This window comes from Corvus cornix, chromosome 1, assembly GCF_000738735.6.
Source record: "Corvus cornix cornix isolate S_Up_H32 chromosome 1, ASM73873v5, whole genome shotgun sequence".
Classification (NCBI taxonomy): domain Eukaryota; kingdom Metazoa; phylum Chordata; class Aves; order Passeriformes; family Corvidae; genus Corvus; species Corvus cornix.
The window spans coordinates 97,329,555-97,347,411 of NC_046332.1; the positions used below are offsets into that span (position 1 = coordinate 97,329,555).

The 17,857-nt window shown below is 36.2% G+C and overlaps 1 protein-coding gene across 1 annotated transcript in view; it reads right to left on the reverse strand.

Annotated features, from left to right (window-relative positions):
- Window positions 1-293: 293 nt before the first annotated feature.
- Window positions 294-17,857, reverse strand: part of ANOS1 (anosmin 1) — a 134,503-nt gene continuing 116,939 nt past the window's right edge. The window contains exons 10-14 of the mRNA XM_039550253.1: window positions 12,669-12,763; window positions 10,305-10,476; window positions 8,878-9,098; window positions 6,525-6,666; window positions 294-5,826 (exon numbers count right to left, since the gene is read on the reverse strand). Coding sequence (XP_039406187.1) covers window positions 5,768-5,826; window positions 6,525-6,666; window positions 8,878-9,098; window positions 10,305-10,476; window positions 12,669-12,763 — 689 coding nt within the window. The 3' untranslated portion in view covers window positions 294-5,767. The remainder of the gene's footprint in view (window positions 5,827-6,524; window positions 6,667-8,877; window positions 9,099-10,304; window positions 10,477-12,668; window positions 12,764-17,857) is intronic.

Here is a 17,857-nt window from a genome sequence, read left to right on the forward strand (position 1 = left end):
CTCCCAGGTGCTGCACTGCCACTGAGGGGCTGACAACCACTGTTTTGGCCCAAGGCCTTCCTCAAGGAGGCTGGCATAGAGTCAGACAATGACAATACAACACCTGCAATCAGAAAACAGTATAGAGGGTGGGTTTGGTTGGTTGGTTGGTTTTGTACTGGAACAAGCTTTCATTGTATTAATTTTTTTTAATTAAATGGAATCTTTTGAGTGTATTCTGGTTTTAGGTGCACAAAAGCTAGGTTGTACAGAAGCACAAGCTGCAAAACCCAACCCCAAAATGATGAATACTGTTCAAGATATAGCAAATTTGCTTTATTTCATATGCTTTATTTAATCCAGTCACTGTGTCCCTTAATCCAATGTTGAATAAAGCATTTCTTTGAAGATATGGAAAGTAAAAATGAATGGCTATTCTGAATTACAGTGTATAAAACACTTCAACCATTTATTTTGACAATTTACCCATTCACCTATTCAAGTGATATCATTCTTATCTGGGATTACTGAACCACAACGGCAAATACTATAGAAATAGTCCAACATGCAGAGAAATTTAACAATAGGGGTGTTTTTAAATATTCAACTCATTTATGTAAAAAGAAAACCAAAACCAGAAACATAAGCAGTTATTCTAATGAGATAGAAATACCAGGAAATTTTGGAGGTTTTGATCAAGTTAACAAAAAATAAATGTTTATTAGGTAAGTCAAGAGTTACCCAAAGGTGCATCTCCAAACTAAGGATATAACACCTGAGAATAATAGTGCATCTATGACAATTTGAAACAGTTAAATATTTGTACTAAGACAGATTTTTATATTTGTTAAAAATACAGAATTTAAACCATGAAATACTGCACTTTAAACCAGAAAATACTCCAAATCTGGTGCATACATAGATTCACCATGAGTTTCAGTCATGAAAATCTTGGCTTCCAGGATCAGGCCACTGGCAAAGATCCAGCAACTTAATTAATTTAAATTAGCATAACAAAAGGATGAACAAATCTTCACTGTGAATTATCCAGTTAGAATAGAGAAAGGGCAAGGTTTTATGCCTGACTTTTTACTCCCAGTACTGGTTTACAATGTAAATGACTCAAATGATATTTAAATTTATTTTCAGATTATTTTGATGACTATTTAAAAAAACCAAAGTGATGTAGTAGAGGTTAAAATGGTATGGCTTCATATATAATGAAATTTAGATGAAGCAAAGGTACTTGGTGTGACACTGATTTTTCTTGGATGGCTCTATCTCTTCAACTCAAGAAAAACAAAATTCTAAATTCTGTATGGAGGAGATAATGTAGCAATATTTCAATGTAGGATAGTTTATTACATAAACAGTATGTACAAATTCTAAACATGAAAATAGTGAGTAAAAGAAATCAGACTCTATTTACATTTAAATTTTTTTACAAAATGTTTTTACAAGAAGTGTATTTTTTTTCTCTAAATAACAGGACAAACACATAAGACCAATCCTTTTGTATTACATACATAAATAAATATTGACTTTAAATGACTGTTATAGGAACATAATTTCTACAGCCAATTTGGGTAACAGAGAAGCACTTCTGTTACCTCTACTACAATATAATTAAGTAAAAAGGAAAAATTTTACATATAGAGCTCTGTTAATTACTTCATAAATTGTACCTTGCTAATATATCAGTAGAGGTAATACAGTCGTTACATTTCATGCCCACAACTGAACAATGAGTTTTGGCATGCAAACCCATATATAATCATCAACATCTGCAGGCATCCATTTACATTTTTTTAAATAAAGGGTTCTCTTAATCATTGAAAACTACATGCAACAGCTTATTAGTATCATATTCCTGGTTAAAATGCACAAGTTTGCATAACATTATTTTAGTAATTGATGTTCACAGGTACTGATCATAAGGGTAGGAACATACTTGGCACATAGTATAAGAAAATGAATTAATAAATAAGTCAATATCACTATGACATTTACATATACACAAACAAAAATAAAAATTTTATGGTGTTGTACACAGAATTTAGAACTGTCTGGTTCCCCCACTTTGCTTTACAAGGCCCTGATTTAAGACAAATCTTTGACATCCATCTTTAAAACAAACTTTGACATCCATGCTTGGCTTGAAGCATCACTAAAGCTGCACAGGTTTACTTCTATCCCACTGACTTCCTTTGTGTCAGCCTTCCTGAATCAGGACCTGCTTATTAGAAACTCTCCCTGACTCCAGCTGGGAGCATGGAGATGAAAGTATTGTGAAATAAATTGATTCAGTATTAAGGTTTCTATACAGCTCTGCTAACACCAATGGTAAAATTCCCATTCACATTAGCAATGGTTTTGTGTGTGACCATGCCAAATAACAATGTCAATGTCAACATTGCTACACCATGTCCTCAGCTCTTTCTGAAGCCACTAAGTTGAGGATGATCAGTGTTTAAAATATCAGATTTCTTATTTATTGTCTGCGTGCAATATTCTTAATGAATATTCAAGTTGGTACACATGGATGATACAGCACAAGTTCTGTCTTATTTTCTTCTGCTCTACAAACAACTCAAAAACGGTCAAAAAAAAGATTTAACAAGAACAAACCATTTTTTTCTTAAACAAAAATCACCAATGGACAAAAAAATCCACTTCACAAAGCAGTTAGCAAAAATAGCATAATCTTATAATTCTCCTTTAAGAAATAAAGATAAACAAAATGCATCCTGAATTCAACTGACAAATTCATCAGAATCGTACACTGTAAATAATACATTAGTGTAAAGGTGCAGAATATCTTAAAACATCCCAATATCTCTAATATCATCCCGATATTAACTCTGAATTACACAACATCATTAGAGAAAATAAATCTTTAACTAGTGAATTAAGTAGCAAATTGCAATTCTATTGCTGAATTAAATGTTTAATGTGGCTTAGTCTAGTAAATTAGGACAATACCCTGTATGATTCAGCAAACAAAGCTTTAGAATTAGGCAGTAAAAACTTCAAATCGGTACTGCTAAATTTAAAAAAAAATCAGGAAATCACTCACAGCTGGAAATTTAACATCCATGCATAAGCTTTGTTGACTTTGTATTTTTCATTTTTGATTTGGAGGGTGACTTGAAAGGTGAGTTGATAAGATCATTTGTAGAAGTAAAAAAAATAATTTACATGTTAGTGGACTCTATATAATACACTTGATCAATATATTTCTGCTGTATCAACTTTTGGTTTAGATCAATCTACTTCAGAAGGGAAAACCTCTCAATGTTCTTCCACAGTACCTTGTTACTTGGAACAGACAAATGCTTCAGAGAGAATGGGATCAGCAAACAGTAACCATTTTGATTCATCTCCAAAGGATGAGGGTATGATGACTCAGGGCTCCTAACTTCCTGCTTATCTCCAATGAATTGCATCATTGTGTCAAAGACCAACATCTATGTTCCATGCTTTACAGGGTCACTATGAATGAAATGCAATTTCATTATCATTAATCAAGTCACTGTAGATTTGATCCAGCACAACTAGAACAGACTGTGATTGAAAGGTTTGGACACAATTCATCAGAGAAGACTGAGGTAATCACTTTCCCTGATCCTGCTGATCCAGCAAACACCACAAAGATCACTTCTAGACTCATCTACGCCCTGTGCAATCCAAATATGAAAGCAGTGCTGCACACCACTCCAATGCAAATTGGAGTAAAAACATACACATAAAACATTTCCATCCTGACAAAACTATCTCAGACTTTGGCCTTCTGAAAATAAACCTTTATACTACAGATTTTTTGAAGAAAAGTTCATTTGCTAACTTGCTAACGTATCTTGGAAAATAGAGGAAGGAATTAAAAGCACCTTTAATGTATTTTAAGCTATTGTTAAAGACCCAAACCATGTAGCAATAGAAAATGTCTGGGAAAATTCTTGGTCACTAAGTGAATATCAAAAAACACAACAAGCAAAATAGAAAAAGAATGGAAAAAAGCCCTTTAAAAATGAAGGTAAAAATGTAGAAAAATTGTAATGAGCAAGTGATCAGAAATTAATGCAGTCCCCTTCTCCCCCTGTGGTATTAATGCTGTAAACTTCAGTATAGACAAACTGAATATTTCGTGGACATTCTGCTATGATAAATGTAGCTCCGATCCTCAGTTTCAAATAGGTATTTCTTCATATTTGCTTTTTCACAAAACAGTTTGTCACCAAGACAAGGGAAATACATTGACCACTAATGTCTGAGCTCCTCTTACTGAATATCTCAGAAAAATATGAAGCACAGGTGAGTCTGTAGCATCTGCTAGTAGAAAAAGTGGCCACTTTGTCAAGTTGGACTCAAGTTTCGAGGTACATTAGCCTGATGTGATTCAAGGAGCAATGGAAACAGCGCCAAAGAATTCAGGAGCACTTTGAACATCTTGAACATTAAGAGTTGATTATGGGTATTTGTATGGATGTTTATTGGCAGATACTTTCCACCCTCTCAATAATAAATCCAAGCAGTTTCTGTTTACTATTGAGACATGTGTCTCTGTGTGACAAATTATTCTAGACAGTTTATATTGCACTATGAAGGCAATATGAATTCCCTTATGGTTAAAAAGGGCACCCTTTTGTCTAAATTTGAAAAATGAATTCAAATAAACTATAAGCCAATGTTTTCCAGATGCCAGAATATTGTCACATAATTCTTTCTGTAAGCAGAACAGCAAAATAGAGCCAATACATCCATCCTTCTGTTCTAAAGATCCACAGGGAAAAGAAATATGTGCATCAAAATTCAAAGCCAAAAAGTAGCTCTACAGCTACTTGAATAATAAATGTGCCTCAGAATTTCAGTTTCTAAAACTTTAATGTTAACTATTCAGATTTTTAACTAGAAAATTGGTGTTTCTATTCAAGGTAATATTACACCTTGAAATATTATATATAAAAAATTTTTAAGTAAGACTTTAAGAGATAGTCTTCCAGGACCTATCAATTAATTGCATTCATTGCCACCAATTTTAAACAAGACTATTAACTGCCATTTGTTTCTCTACAATGGTATTTCTGCTCTGTATATTCTTTAACTATTAACGATATTAATAGAAGATCTACATGATAGAGCATCACCACTTTAGACCAGATGGGTAATACATATGTATCATCATCCTGCTCCATGGTGACACTGCAGTTATTAAAAACTGGGTATTTTAGGGTTTCTGCTACTGGTATTTATTTTACTTATGTCCTTATTTCAGACATATGGAGATATTCTTCAATAGCAAAATACACTAGGGCTTAAATTGGTGACAGGCAGGGCTTTAAGTAAAATAGGTAATTTAAATCCACTGATGAGAACATGGCCTCTTTCAAAAGTACGGATACATCACAGGACCTTGCAAATAGTAACACTGAATTCAGTAATGGAAAAAGCTGTATACACTGGACCGTTTCAACCTACTTTAAACACAGAATATGAAAACATTATAATGAACACACTTCTAATTTTCTCACAGGTGTTGAGTTGGATGTGATCTTCAGTTTGTTGAATAGTTCTGGTACTGAAATGATAACCTGCAGTATGATTCATCCTGGTCATGGTGCAAATATAATTCTTCATGGCTAAACTACAGAGAAGTAGATACAGATAGTACAGGATGGTAACTTCCATTGGAAAACTGGGTTCACTGCTCCAACAGATGTGCCGTTACCTAGCCCTCATTTGGGAGCTCAGTTTTTTTCCCTTAGTTATTTGTATAATCTTCTGAAACAGTCTAGTATTTCTCCGGGGGTGGCTTGTAGTGATGTGGATGATGTTGCTTCAGATGAGGTCCTAAACAAAGAACAGGAAATTATGCACATATCAAATCCTGGATATGTAAAGCCAACATTTGCCTGTACTGAAAAGGCTCTGTGAGACCTTCAACTTTCAATCCTACAGCTTGTAAGTGCTATGCCTGTGCTGACAACTATGTGCATGTTCAGTCCAAGCAACTTTAGTGGGCCCACAAAAGGACAAAAAGATTCAAGCAGACAAATTTTGAATGAATTAATTGTATTTTTTACTTGGCTTTGCAACACTGAGCTGTATTTTTCAGAAACACATGAAGTGCTGGAAATGGCCATCAAGAGGTTTGCACTGCTTTAGAAATATGATCAAGCTCTAGCCATGCTTGACCGAGTGAACCCAGAAAAATCTAATCTTGAAAGCTATGTGGTCCTCCAGGCAGCAGCTGGAGGACAAACCAACTCTGAATCCCAAGTGCTATAGGCATAAGCCAAAGAGCTGTGGCTGCAACGAATGGCAAATGTTAGACCACAGAAACTGAGTGAGAGAAAGACTGGATTAGCTTCCATTGTTGCTGACGGACAATTACGGGGGACAAAACGCCAGTATTTTCACACATCTTAAGTTTATGGAATGCAACTGGAATCAGTAAAAATTCTAAGGCTTGAAAAAGCTCTTTACATGTGGAGGATTGAAATTTTGTAACACGTCACCACTGCATGTCAGAACAGTGTAGTGCTTACTGTGGGCTGCAAATGGAGGAAGGTCAGGCGTTCGGAAGGATTTAATTGTAGCTGGCCCTTCCCCACCAGTCGTCAGCACTTGAACTTCCAAGCGGTACAGCATCGATGGCCTCAGGTTGGGCACGGTGAGTACATAATGATCCTAAAAAAAAATAAATCACTTTTAATTCTCAGACCACCCAAAAATAAAACACAGTTGCTCTACTCACACACATCAGGCGTTTAAACAGGTTTTATCACTGTCAGCGCCCACAAATTATTTTCATAGAATTCCGTTAAAAGGATTTAACGTATGCATCACTTTGTTGAGAGAGTTTGTTTTGAATTTTTTGCTTGCCATTTCCTTTGAACAGACACATTTTTAACCATAATAGTATGGTTTAATGTGTACAAGGTCCAAGTTGTTACAGAGTGTTATGGAAAGTGTGCTCATCACTTTAGGGCTGTACTCATCACTAAAAAATGAATAAAAATGTAACTTCCTAACCATTCTTTTTAACGAACATGTTCATTACATACACTTGCTTTTATTTTGGATTTGCATGTGAATTCTACTAATTGGTAATTTAAGTAGTGGCTGGCCTGGGGCCACTTCTGCAGCTAGTGAAAAAAAAAGGGTGACCACACTAATTTCAGATTTGTCCCAGTTGCACCATAAGAATTTGTCTTCTGCTCTTAAGGTCATTTATGGCATGTTGGACTCACTTTTCACTGCTCTATACCTTTTGTGGTCACTCAGACATGTGGAAAATAATTTCAAAGTAATTTTACAGAAACTTTCAGATGGGAATACCTCTGGCTAAAGACTGACAGATATTAAGGAATTGGAAGTCATTAATCTAAATCAAAATCAAAACTATAAATCAAAGCATCATCTGCATTAAGCTGTAACAAATCATTCATCTTATTCCAAGCTGAAAAGGCCCAGGAAGGGGACAGTTGGAGCAGTGACGCCAGACAGTGTGGGCACAGGGTGTTCCTGCCACCAGCCAGGCTGGTCTGGCCAGGAATCTGCAGGACAAGTTATTCTGGTTGGCACTGTACCCACCCCATGCAGGGAAGCCAAAGAGAGCTGTGGGAATAACTTTGGTTATTCCTGTGGGATAATTTGCTGCTATTGCCAGAGCAGATAGTAAAGGGGAAAGGAGAGAGAGAAAAAGTGGGGGGAAATGTGTTGTTCTCCTGGCAAATTATCACATAATTTGCCCTTAACAGACGTGGCTGAAGCTGTTCCATCTCATATAAAATACTGCATGTGTAGGGGAGAGAGAGGAGTGCAAATATTGCACTTGTTCACTCACTCTGCTCATTCAGGTGCTCCTCCAGCACTTGGGCCCTGTGCATTTCAGCCCTGGTTGTGTAAATACTACATTTTTAGTCAGAGTGAATGGTCCTCAGCATAAAATACCCTAAATTTTCATGGTTTCTGAGAGACAGAAGATACTGTTTCAACTCAAATCAGAGCCTTCTGCAAGTTAACCAGGTGCCATAAACAGACAGATACATACAGTGATAGATAATTAAAGGAATCTCCAGGAATCTACAGTAGTGAACACACAGATAAAAAAACTAAAGCATAACACAATGAAAAGGAGTGTTTTAAATAAAATTTTATATGTATTTCAGATCTAACTGGACCAAAAGCTTACAAAAAAGAATAGAAATTCTAAATAAAATATATGCTGCTCCTGAAAAAAGAAGATGGCAACCAGAGTGAACATCAGTATCTCATGGTCTGTTGACACTGGCAGCAGAGTTTGAATGAAGGTTTCTTCACCTGCCTCTGCCAGAGGAGGAACTGAAATAGCAAAGGCCATCTTAGAGAAAATAAGGGGAAGAATTAAAATTGGTAATTTTCGCACAGTCAATAAACAGTGAAACCTACTTCTCCTTAAAATTATTTGTCCATTGGACTATGGTGTATATTGATAGGGGGGAAAGTGATTTTTTTTTTTGTCAGAGTAGTAAGTGACTGAAAGGAAGAGAAAATTCTCTTAAATTCCTCAACTTGGACACCGAATAATTAATAAAACCAGAGTATTGGTTAAGTTGAACAGCCTGATCATCAAAAGAAAATAAGAACTATCTTTTGCTACACAGATGATCTTGTCTTCCCGTCAGGCATTTCTCAGACAAAGGTTGCTAATTTGAAAATTGTGCACATTAAAATGTTTGATGCATCATCAAGAATAATGGCTATGCTTTGTATCTCGAGCAAGGAGGAAAATATTAAGCACTTCCTGCTCCAACTTACCTGCAGAGCCAGAGAGTTTGACATCTACACCACCACTAAACATTACAAATGAGCCGCAGACACACAAACTTAGGCAAAAGAAAGTAACAAACAACTTACTGCTGGCAGTATCTGTGACTGTGAGATGATGCTGTTGGGCAAACTGTTCTGCCGGCTCTCTGTGGTCACTTCTGCCCAAGTGACCTGAAACCCTGTCATGGGCTGGTGCAGGTCTGCCTTAGATATCTTCCAGGAAAAATGACCAGTGATATTACCTTCCTGAACAATGAAAGACGCAGACAGATTCTCGGGTTTGGCCAACACTTTGGGTAGAACTGGCACTATAAATTTGGAAAGCAAAAAAAGACAAGCTGAACTTTTAAAGATAATCTTCAACAATATTCATTTAATTTCACAAATCAAGGTCAGGCAGAGGTCTGTTTCTGGTGTTACACAGGATCCAGTCAGCTTTCTACCACCATGTTTTCAGTGTTAACCAAAGCCTATCTTTGATACATTCCACTGACATTTTGGGCCAAACTCAAACTTCAGATAAAATGCTCTCAGCTCCAGATACAGGAAGGAAAGCTATGGCATGTAAAGACCTAAGTGCCTCATTCATGGGGAGCCATTCTCCTGCTCCTCGTATTTCAGAAAACCTGAGCTCTGACTTGGAGTTTTGGGGCCACAAGAAAATGCACAGGGTAGCACAGAACTCTGTAATTCAGGCAAAAAGTAAAATTCATACTCTAAAACTGTAGTACAAGTTAATAGGGGCACTCTGATTAGGGGGAAGTGATACCTGAGTTGCAATTGCCCAGGAAGGCTGTAATGCTGGGAACTGTCAGGACAGGCACAAAGGAAAGGGCAGTGATGGCCAGCAGAGTTCTGGGTGACTTATGGAGCATGGAGGTACTCTTGGGAACAGGAGGGATTCAGCGTGAGAGGGCTACCCTTCAACAAGAGAGGTATCCACACTTGGCAGTGCAAAGCCATGGCTGACCTGAATCAGGACTAGCTGACCCCAGAGGTCCTCTCAAACCAGTATCTCCATAATTCTGCAACTTCCATAACCCTCTAGCTACACATTGTGACAATGCCTTAAAAGATATGAAGGCCTGTGTTTCTTATTTGAGAGCAGAATTAACCTAAACAAAATCAAACTGAAAAAGCAGCCTGCATCTGCAGCAAAACATTGGAAAGATGGGCCATGCCACTACAATCGTGCTTACAGTTATCATCCATCATTATAATACAACTGGGAAACTGTTCTTCCTTACAAAAAAAACCCCAACTATGTCATAACAAATGTTATTGTATATATCCAAATATCCACTAAAATTGCACTTAATTGAAAAAAAAGTAATAATATACTAGCCAAAATTGATACTGCTCTGTATTTCTGTTGATTTTCACGTAAGCTTTAGTCATATTTTTATTTGTTTTGAATCTTTCATTTCCTGCTCTAGAACTGCTTTTAAAGACTCTCTTTTGGTGATTATAAATGCATTTGGAACTATTTGGTAGTTCTCCAGATCATGCCTTACCTCCTTCAGCAGGACAATTAACGTGCTTGTGTTTTTTTTCTTTAAATGCAGAGCAAGGTGGGGTAACAAAGAAAGTACTCTCAGCCTTAAAACGACCTTTAGATTTTGCAGGCAGAACAGTTACTTTGTATTTGCATGAAAATGACAGGTCCTTCAGAATAATGTAGTTTTCCTACAATAAGAAAAACAAAAAGATCACATGCTACAAATAGAGCCCAAGGAAAAAAAGAAAAAAAAAAAAAGAGCAAATTGAAAAATAACTTTGGCAAAAGATGAAAAGTTTTCTCCAAGAGAAAACTTTCCTGGATGCTTAAGACATACCAACGTGGTTTTAACTCGGAGAAAAAAGCAAGTGTTGTCAATGTTATGATTATTTTCAGTAGTAAGATATCTTAGCATTGTATTTGAATATGCCCTTCAGTTCTACACAGTTCCTTCGACATGCCGTATCAAAGCAACTGACTTCTAATATTTAGAACAGTCTCCCTCGATGGCAGTGGGGGTAGCAATGTGAGGATATAAATGCTAATCGAATTAAATAAATGTAAGAAAGCTGAGTTAAGGTGCTGTAAATGACAGGCTTCATCTATGTTTAACTTTTTAAAAGCACATTTAAAGGTCAGCATGGCATTATGGATGCATATTTTTCCACTTCAGTACATTAAGTACTTCTATATTCTTATCAGGAAAAAAAACTCCACAGCTAAATAATACAAAGCACAAGTCTCTGTTTAAGGACAATGAGTGGAGAAGAAAACTTTACACAAAGTGTAAGAGTCCTGCTAAATTCTTACTGTTGTCTGAAGTACTTTTGAAAATTACAGTCTGAAAGCTTTAGCACAAATCATATGTGTAAAAAAATGGTTGGTTGGTTGGTTTTTATCCTGGAAAAATCTCTAACAAAACCTTACTGGCTAAGGTCAAAAGTCTTTCACTACCTTTTGGATCTTTAATTCCCTTCAGAATCACTAATTTCCCATGTTCTTCTGCATAACTCCCTCTTTTTTCTAATTGCAAACTAGTCTAACCTTCACTTGGAAGGTCATTTTCGATGGGACATACAGATTGGGCTGAGACTGGACTTTAGTCCCTGACTTCCACCTGTCAGGAGAGTGGTCCAACAGATTTGGTGTCTCCTTAAAATTGTGACAGGACTATTTTTATTCATCATGACAGGGCCTAAATGCTCAACACTGAAAGTGTAAGGCCTTTGTACTCCTTGACCTACACATATCCAGCACTAAACGTTTTGTACATCGGCCTTTGTCTGTTTGCTTGTAGTTAGCTTCTTCCTCAGAAGAAACACAGAGAAGTAGATTGGATGAACTACCAAAAAATGATTGAAAGCAAGTAAATTCATTAATCCCACAATGCATTTGGACAGATGTCCAAACAGTCTTTCCTGACCTCTAGTGGAAATAAACTTCTTAAATGTTAAGTTTCTCCTATCTCCAGTGTTCATATCTTGAAATATTGCAAATGATCATAACATTATGTCAAAATAATTTTTTAAATCCACCTCCAATATTGCTTTGCTGACCCCATGAAGCAGTAAATCTTACAAGCTAACACCATTCTGTGTGACAAATTATGCCTTTTGATTTACTCTTTTACATGCCATTAATTCCCCTGAATTGATGGGGTAGTACAGGTCAGAGTAAGAAGGAAAGGTGAATTGTGATTTTGTCCATTCTCCATAACACACTAAATCAATCATGATGCACCAATCACATTACTCTGTTGTTCAAATAATGTGTTACAGAGACAGATGACACTTGATAGCAAACAAATTAAGTACAACGTACTGCCACTGCAATATATATTTGGGCTGATGTACTTACATGGAGCTTAGCTTCCCATCTGATATCTGTTCAACTTCCAGATTTAATATCTACTATTTGTCACCTACAGTCCTTCTTTTCTTATCTATTATTCTCCTCAGCGTTGTGAAACTCACCTGCATGTCTAAAAGAAAACCTGGTTCATTAATTACTATTATTACTGTTCAGTATTTGCACTGTGCTATAGTCCTACATTATTAATTGCAGATAAAGCTCCATGTCCTATATGCCGTAGAAGTATATAAGTACTTAGTTAAGGAGTTCGTCTGATCTCATTTTCTGCGTAACAACAAAAACAAATAAAAGATTTCAGCCTAGTGTGGATTTAGGAAATCCAAGCAACCCCAAACCAGTCCAGATGCACAATTTTTATTTTTTGCCAAAGAGGAACATAAAAGAGAAAGCATCCTTACTGATCCATGAAACAGGGTATAACACATATTGTGTTATGTTACAGAACCATCCTTTCTCTTGCTGCCTAGGAACTACTCAGAGTCAAGCAGAAGGCTGAATGGAGACTTACATAAGTCAGCTCTGTTACTTTCCTAAGTCCTTTGGTGTCATTGTGTGCACAGGACTCCAGTAGCCAGTGGACTTGGAATTGATTCATGCTGCTATCTAAATGATATAAAAAGAGAGGAAAAGACATATATTATACATATATTTTCACCATTGCAACTCTTCTGGCTTCTCTGAATAAAAACAGAAGGACTTTTAAGTATTGTAGAGTTGGTAATTCCTCCACCTAAGCAATCTTTACTATAATGGAGAAAATATTATACACCAATGTAATTCAAACCTTGTATCAGCTAATGGATATAAATTTTAAAATAGTGAAATTGCATTTTCAGATATGTCACCATATACTGCTTACATTAAAAAAAAAAAGAATTTAAATTGAGCATCAAAAAAAAAATCTCAGTGCAGCTACTTCCAATGATCCTGCAAATAATGGGACTGATTTTGTGTCAACTGCCTGACTGTTTATATTGTTAGAGCACTGCAATACTGCTGCCTGGCAGTGCCTGAGAAATCTGTGCCTGCAGATATGTGAAAATGCCTGTAAATCCCTGAGCTTTCTTCTTTCAGGATATGCTATAAAACCTGTTCTGTATCTGTCCAAATAAAATTCTAGTCTTGACTCTTATGAGTAATACTGAAGGCTTAAGTTTACTCCCATTTAAATCAATGACAAAACTTGCTGCAGTACCAACAGTATAAGCTTTCATCTTATTTCCAGCTCTTCTAGCTTTTTGTCTAATAATGCTTGAATAAGGAAGCAAAACAAAGAGCAATAAAGAATTGACAAAAGTAGTAAAACTCATTAGGTAGTGCAAGTAGTTCCTGACATTTTTCTGGATTTCATTCTCTATACAGGGAATGCAAAATTATGTCTGTTATTATTAACTAGCTTGGTATGACACAGCCACTAATGTGCCTGACAGTGGGTTTCACGATGGAAAACAAATATCTCTGACGCCTTAAGGGCTGATCTGGCATTAGACTGCTGTGAGCAGTTTGGATGAAGAAGAAAAGAATTGTATACTAAAGAGAAAATAACTAGTGCAGGAAACTAGCTGAAATGGCCCCTTGAAATAGATTTTTGCAGTAGCTGATCTTCATAACAACATGCATGCTAATTATTTTTGCAATTTCTTTGGAAACAATATTTCTTTCAAAAAGAAATCTCTAATAAAAGTACATTTCCTGCTTTGTGATTGTTCCCTCTCATTTAAAATAAATAAAGACATGGCTGTGTTTTTCCTTGTCCCTTCAAACTTTCCCACTTGATGTGCCTATTGGATGAAGACAAAAACTACTCACAGTGCATTTGTAAGCAGGTTTCATCTGATTTCATCTCTTCCAGTTCACTCCATTATCGAATCTCACCTGCTAGATGATCCTTAAAGGCTCTTCTGACCCAAACCATTCTATCATTCTGTGATTATTTTGAACTATCTTCATGGGTGGAACTGCTCTTTGCAAAGATACAAAATGTGTATTTTCACTTGTAATACTTTTCACTTGCAATCTATAAATAAATCACTCTTCTTTGGCTAAACCTTTATCCAAGCCAATTAAACCTTCTAATTATCCAGCAGTAAGAGACTGGATAAAACACATTCCTAAGGTGGGTTACAAAATACCACTACACAGGCAACTGGGAAAACACAAATCCCAATCATCAAGACCTTACAACAGCTCAGCATTCAGACATATCGGTGTAGAGGTTTACTAGGCCTCTGTTCAGAAATGTAATTCAAGGTAGAATCATAGAATCATCAAAGGGTTTGGGTTGAAGACACTTTAAGGGTCTCTCAGCTCCAACCCCTCTACCATGGGAAAGGGAGACCTTCCACTAGACCAGGCTGCCCAATGCCCCATCCAACCTGGCTTTGTACACTACCAGGGATGGGAAAAAAATATTTATTTGCAGCTACTGCCACATTGGAACCCTCTTTGTATTTTCAGGCAGGTCCACCTCCATTCAGTATGTGAGCCTCTACTCCCAGACAGTTCCTTCCTTCCTTCCTACTTCTTTTCTGCATTAGCAAATCCTTAGTAACACATTTGTAAACACCTGCGGTTTCTGATAACTTCTCTACTTGAAGAAAATAGAAATAGGTTAAAGAAGAATATAGAAAATTAGAAATATGTTTTAAAAAATCTATCAGCTTGTACCATAAATGTAGGGTGAAGGTTTTCAAAAAACATAATTTCTTTATTTTATTTGAGCTAATGAATCTTAAATTGATAGTATTCTGGTATTCTGATAACAACCTATACTGAAAAGAGAGGATTTTTTTTCTTTCCAGTGAGTATGCAATTAAAGGTTATCTGAAAAAGGTTTTTGCATCATATCTACAAGTACATCAACTGTTATAAACTAGAAGGCATCATGACAGCCAGCAAGACTAAAACTTCTTCAATTGTCACCTCCATATTTATGATTGTTGTTATCTAAAAAAATTGAAGATACACTGGTTAAATGCCACGTGTTACAAAAGAGAAATTAAAAACAATTCACAACAACCCCCACACAATTTGCTCCTTTTAAAAAATCTATCCTGTCAGTGCCTAAAGTCTGACTAATACAATGTAAAACAATACAATAAAGTATAAATACAATAAGGAAGTAGCTCCTACTTGAGACAGAATCTTTTTTTAAAGTAGGAAAAGTTGGGGCATTTTGTGATTAAATAAAGCTAGAAGCCTGAAAAACTGTGTGTGCATGCATGAAGTATGCACATGAAATGACAAGATTGTTTTAGAAATTACCTCTAGTATTTTTAAAAGCAAAAGGAGGCAAAATGCATGAAATTATCTAAAAAGCCCAATAAGAAATTGAGAAAAATTATGAAAATATGCCTTGTCTTATAAAGTTGCTCATAAAGATCATGGCTCTAGAGTTTTATGAAATATTATACTGCTGAATTGTGTTTACAACACATGCAAAAGAAAAGCTTCTCCCAGCCCTCCTTTCAGCAATGCACACTATCCTAGCGAGATCACTGCCATAAATTTTACTTAGATTGTTGGGTTTAGCAGTCCAATACAAACTGAGGGGTAGGTGCTGGAGGAGCTACTCAAGCTGATCCAGCTGAATGTCAGCCACTGCCACCAGAGCCAAGGGTTCTGGATTAAGCTCAGCTAAGGTTAATACACTGAGCCCACAGCCACACCTGTTTCCAAAAAGTCATTTGAGTAGTTAATATGAACAGAATATTCATTACCTAATGGGACTGATTTTGGACAGCTTTATCAGAAAACTCTGCTATCCCTTCTAAAATAAGTACAAAACACTGTCAAGAAATTGCCAGACTGCTTCAGACTGCTTCCCTGATACTTCAGATGTCACAGCATCAATCCCCTTTTGAATATCTGGAGTTCTCTTGATTCTAAATTTTCAATTAGGAGTCTTTATAAAGCTTTTTAACTTCACTGTTCTCATGGTTAGAATGTCTATCATGTGACACTAGAAACAGTGATGTGTGCACAAGCAGCAAGCATTTGTTATTTCCCAGAACTCAAAATATTTGTATAGAAACACTGAACCTGAAGGACATAATAAGTACTAGCAGTCATTTGAGCGGCTCTAAGCTTGTGAAATTAGTCAACAAAATAGCCACATAAGTAAGAACAGCAGACATCTAATTCAAATAATTGCTTTAATTTTAAATTTATGTAAAGAAAAAAAAAAAGGCAATACGGGACAATTACTTTAAAAATCTCTTCATGATACTGACAATGAAATTACCTCCAGATACCCAAGCTAAAGACTTTTAGATCTGTAAGACAAATGCACATATCTAATCTTTTCAAATAAACTAATAGCTGATGTTAATTATTTTGACTATGGTTTTTAAAGTAGATTTTCTGAAGCGTAAATTGTTTCTGGACTGTAGTAGGTTGAACCTGAGTTGATGGACTTAAGAAAAAATGTCTATACAGATACCACATGACCATGTTCTTAAAATCCCACATACACTTAGCTCTTTTTCTCAACAAGGGTATGCAGCTAACTTTGTTGGACAGAAATCTCACATCTCTAATTAGAAATGTATGGATCAGGTGATGCCCCAGAGCATGCTTTTCAAATTTACCCCAAACTGCCTTTCACATGATCATCTCCACAAAGCTGTCAATAGTGTTTAGAAATATGTTCTTCACCAGATTTTTGTGCTTTCTTCCCCTCCCCAACTTAAACTCTTTAGATCCATTTTAACAAAAAACAAATAAATATATTTCAGATTTTTCTGGATGGAAAATGTGCATTTATTCTATATCCTCAAACTTTAAAAACAGCTCAAAATTCTACTAATGCCAATGCCAACTACATCTGTTTGCCACTTGGAAAACTTCAGGTTCATATGCACAATTTAAGCATCTTAAATTGATATACTGCAACATAGCCTAAGCTATGGCTGCACAATGGTTACTAGGAATGCCCTCGGCTGAACCTCATCATCTCCCCACAGAATTTAAAGCTCTTGAGTGCCATTGAGAAAAATAATCCAGCAGAATGCCAGGTAACTCTGCAACTTCCCCTAGAGGGAATTTCTGGTTTAAATGGTTCTACAGTTTATTTAAAATAAACTAAATTGTAAAGGTGATTTCTTTTTCTCATCTTTGTCAAACTCTTCCGTTTTGTACAAATGTGTTACTGCCAGCCATAGGAATAATTTCATCTAATGTGGCTTCTTTTTTTTACCATGCTATTGCAGACAGCTACTTTTTCTGCCTCAAATACTTTTTTCTCCTTTATATTGCAGTGACTGTTCCAGGAGGGTGCCAAATTGACTATCATAAGGAACTGAAGCTTTGTAGCTGAAAAATTGGCATAGCATGGGCATAAAAGCAGTGAAATTTGTTCATGGCAGCCCAACACCACCAATATAGAGCTACTCCAGGAAACCAGGTAAACAGAGGTATTTATTTCTTTGTATCCTGAGATCCACAGCAAGAAAACCGCACCAGACTGCAGTTTTGGGAACGGGGGCTACTTCTGCACTGGTTTGCTTGAGGTCTTTAGGTAAAGCACTTCATGGCTTCTTATCTCTATTCCACCCCTGTCAAGTAGTGCAAATGATAACAGTGTGTGTTGTAAAAGTATTTCAGCTCTTGTATGTTATTCTGATGTGGGTCTCTACTATTTGGTACAAAAATGCCAATTAATACCAGCTGTGACAGCACTATTATGCAGGCAACCAA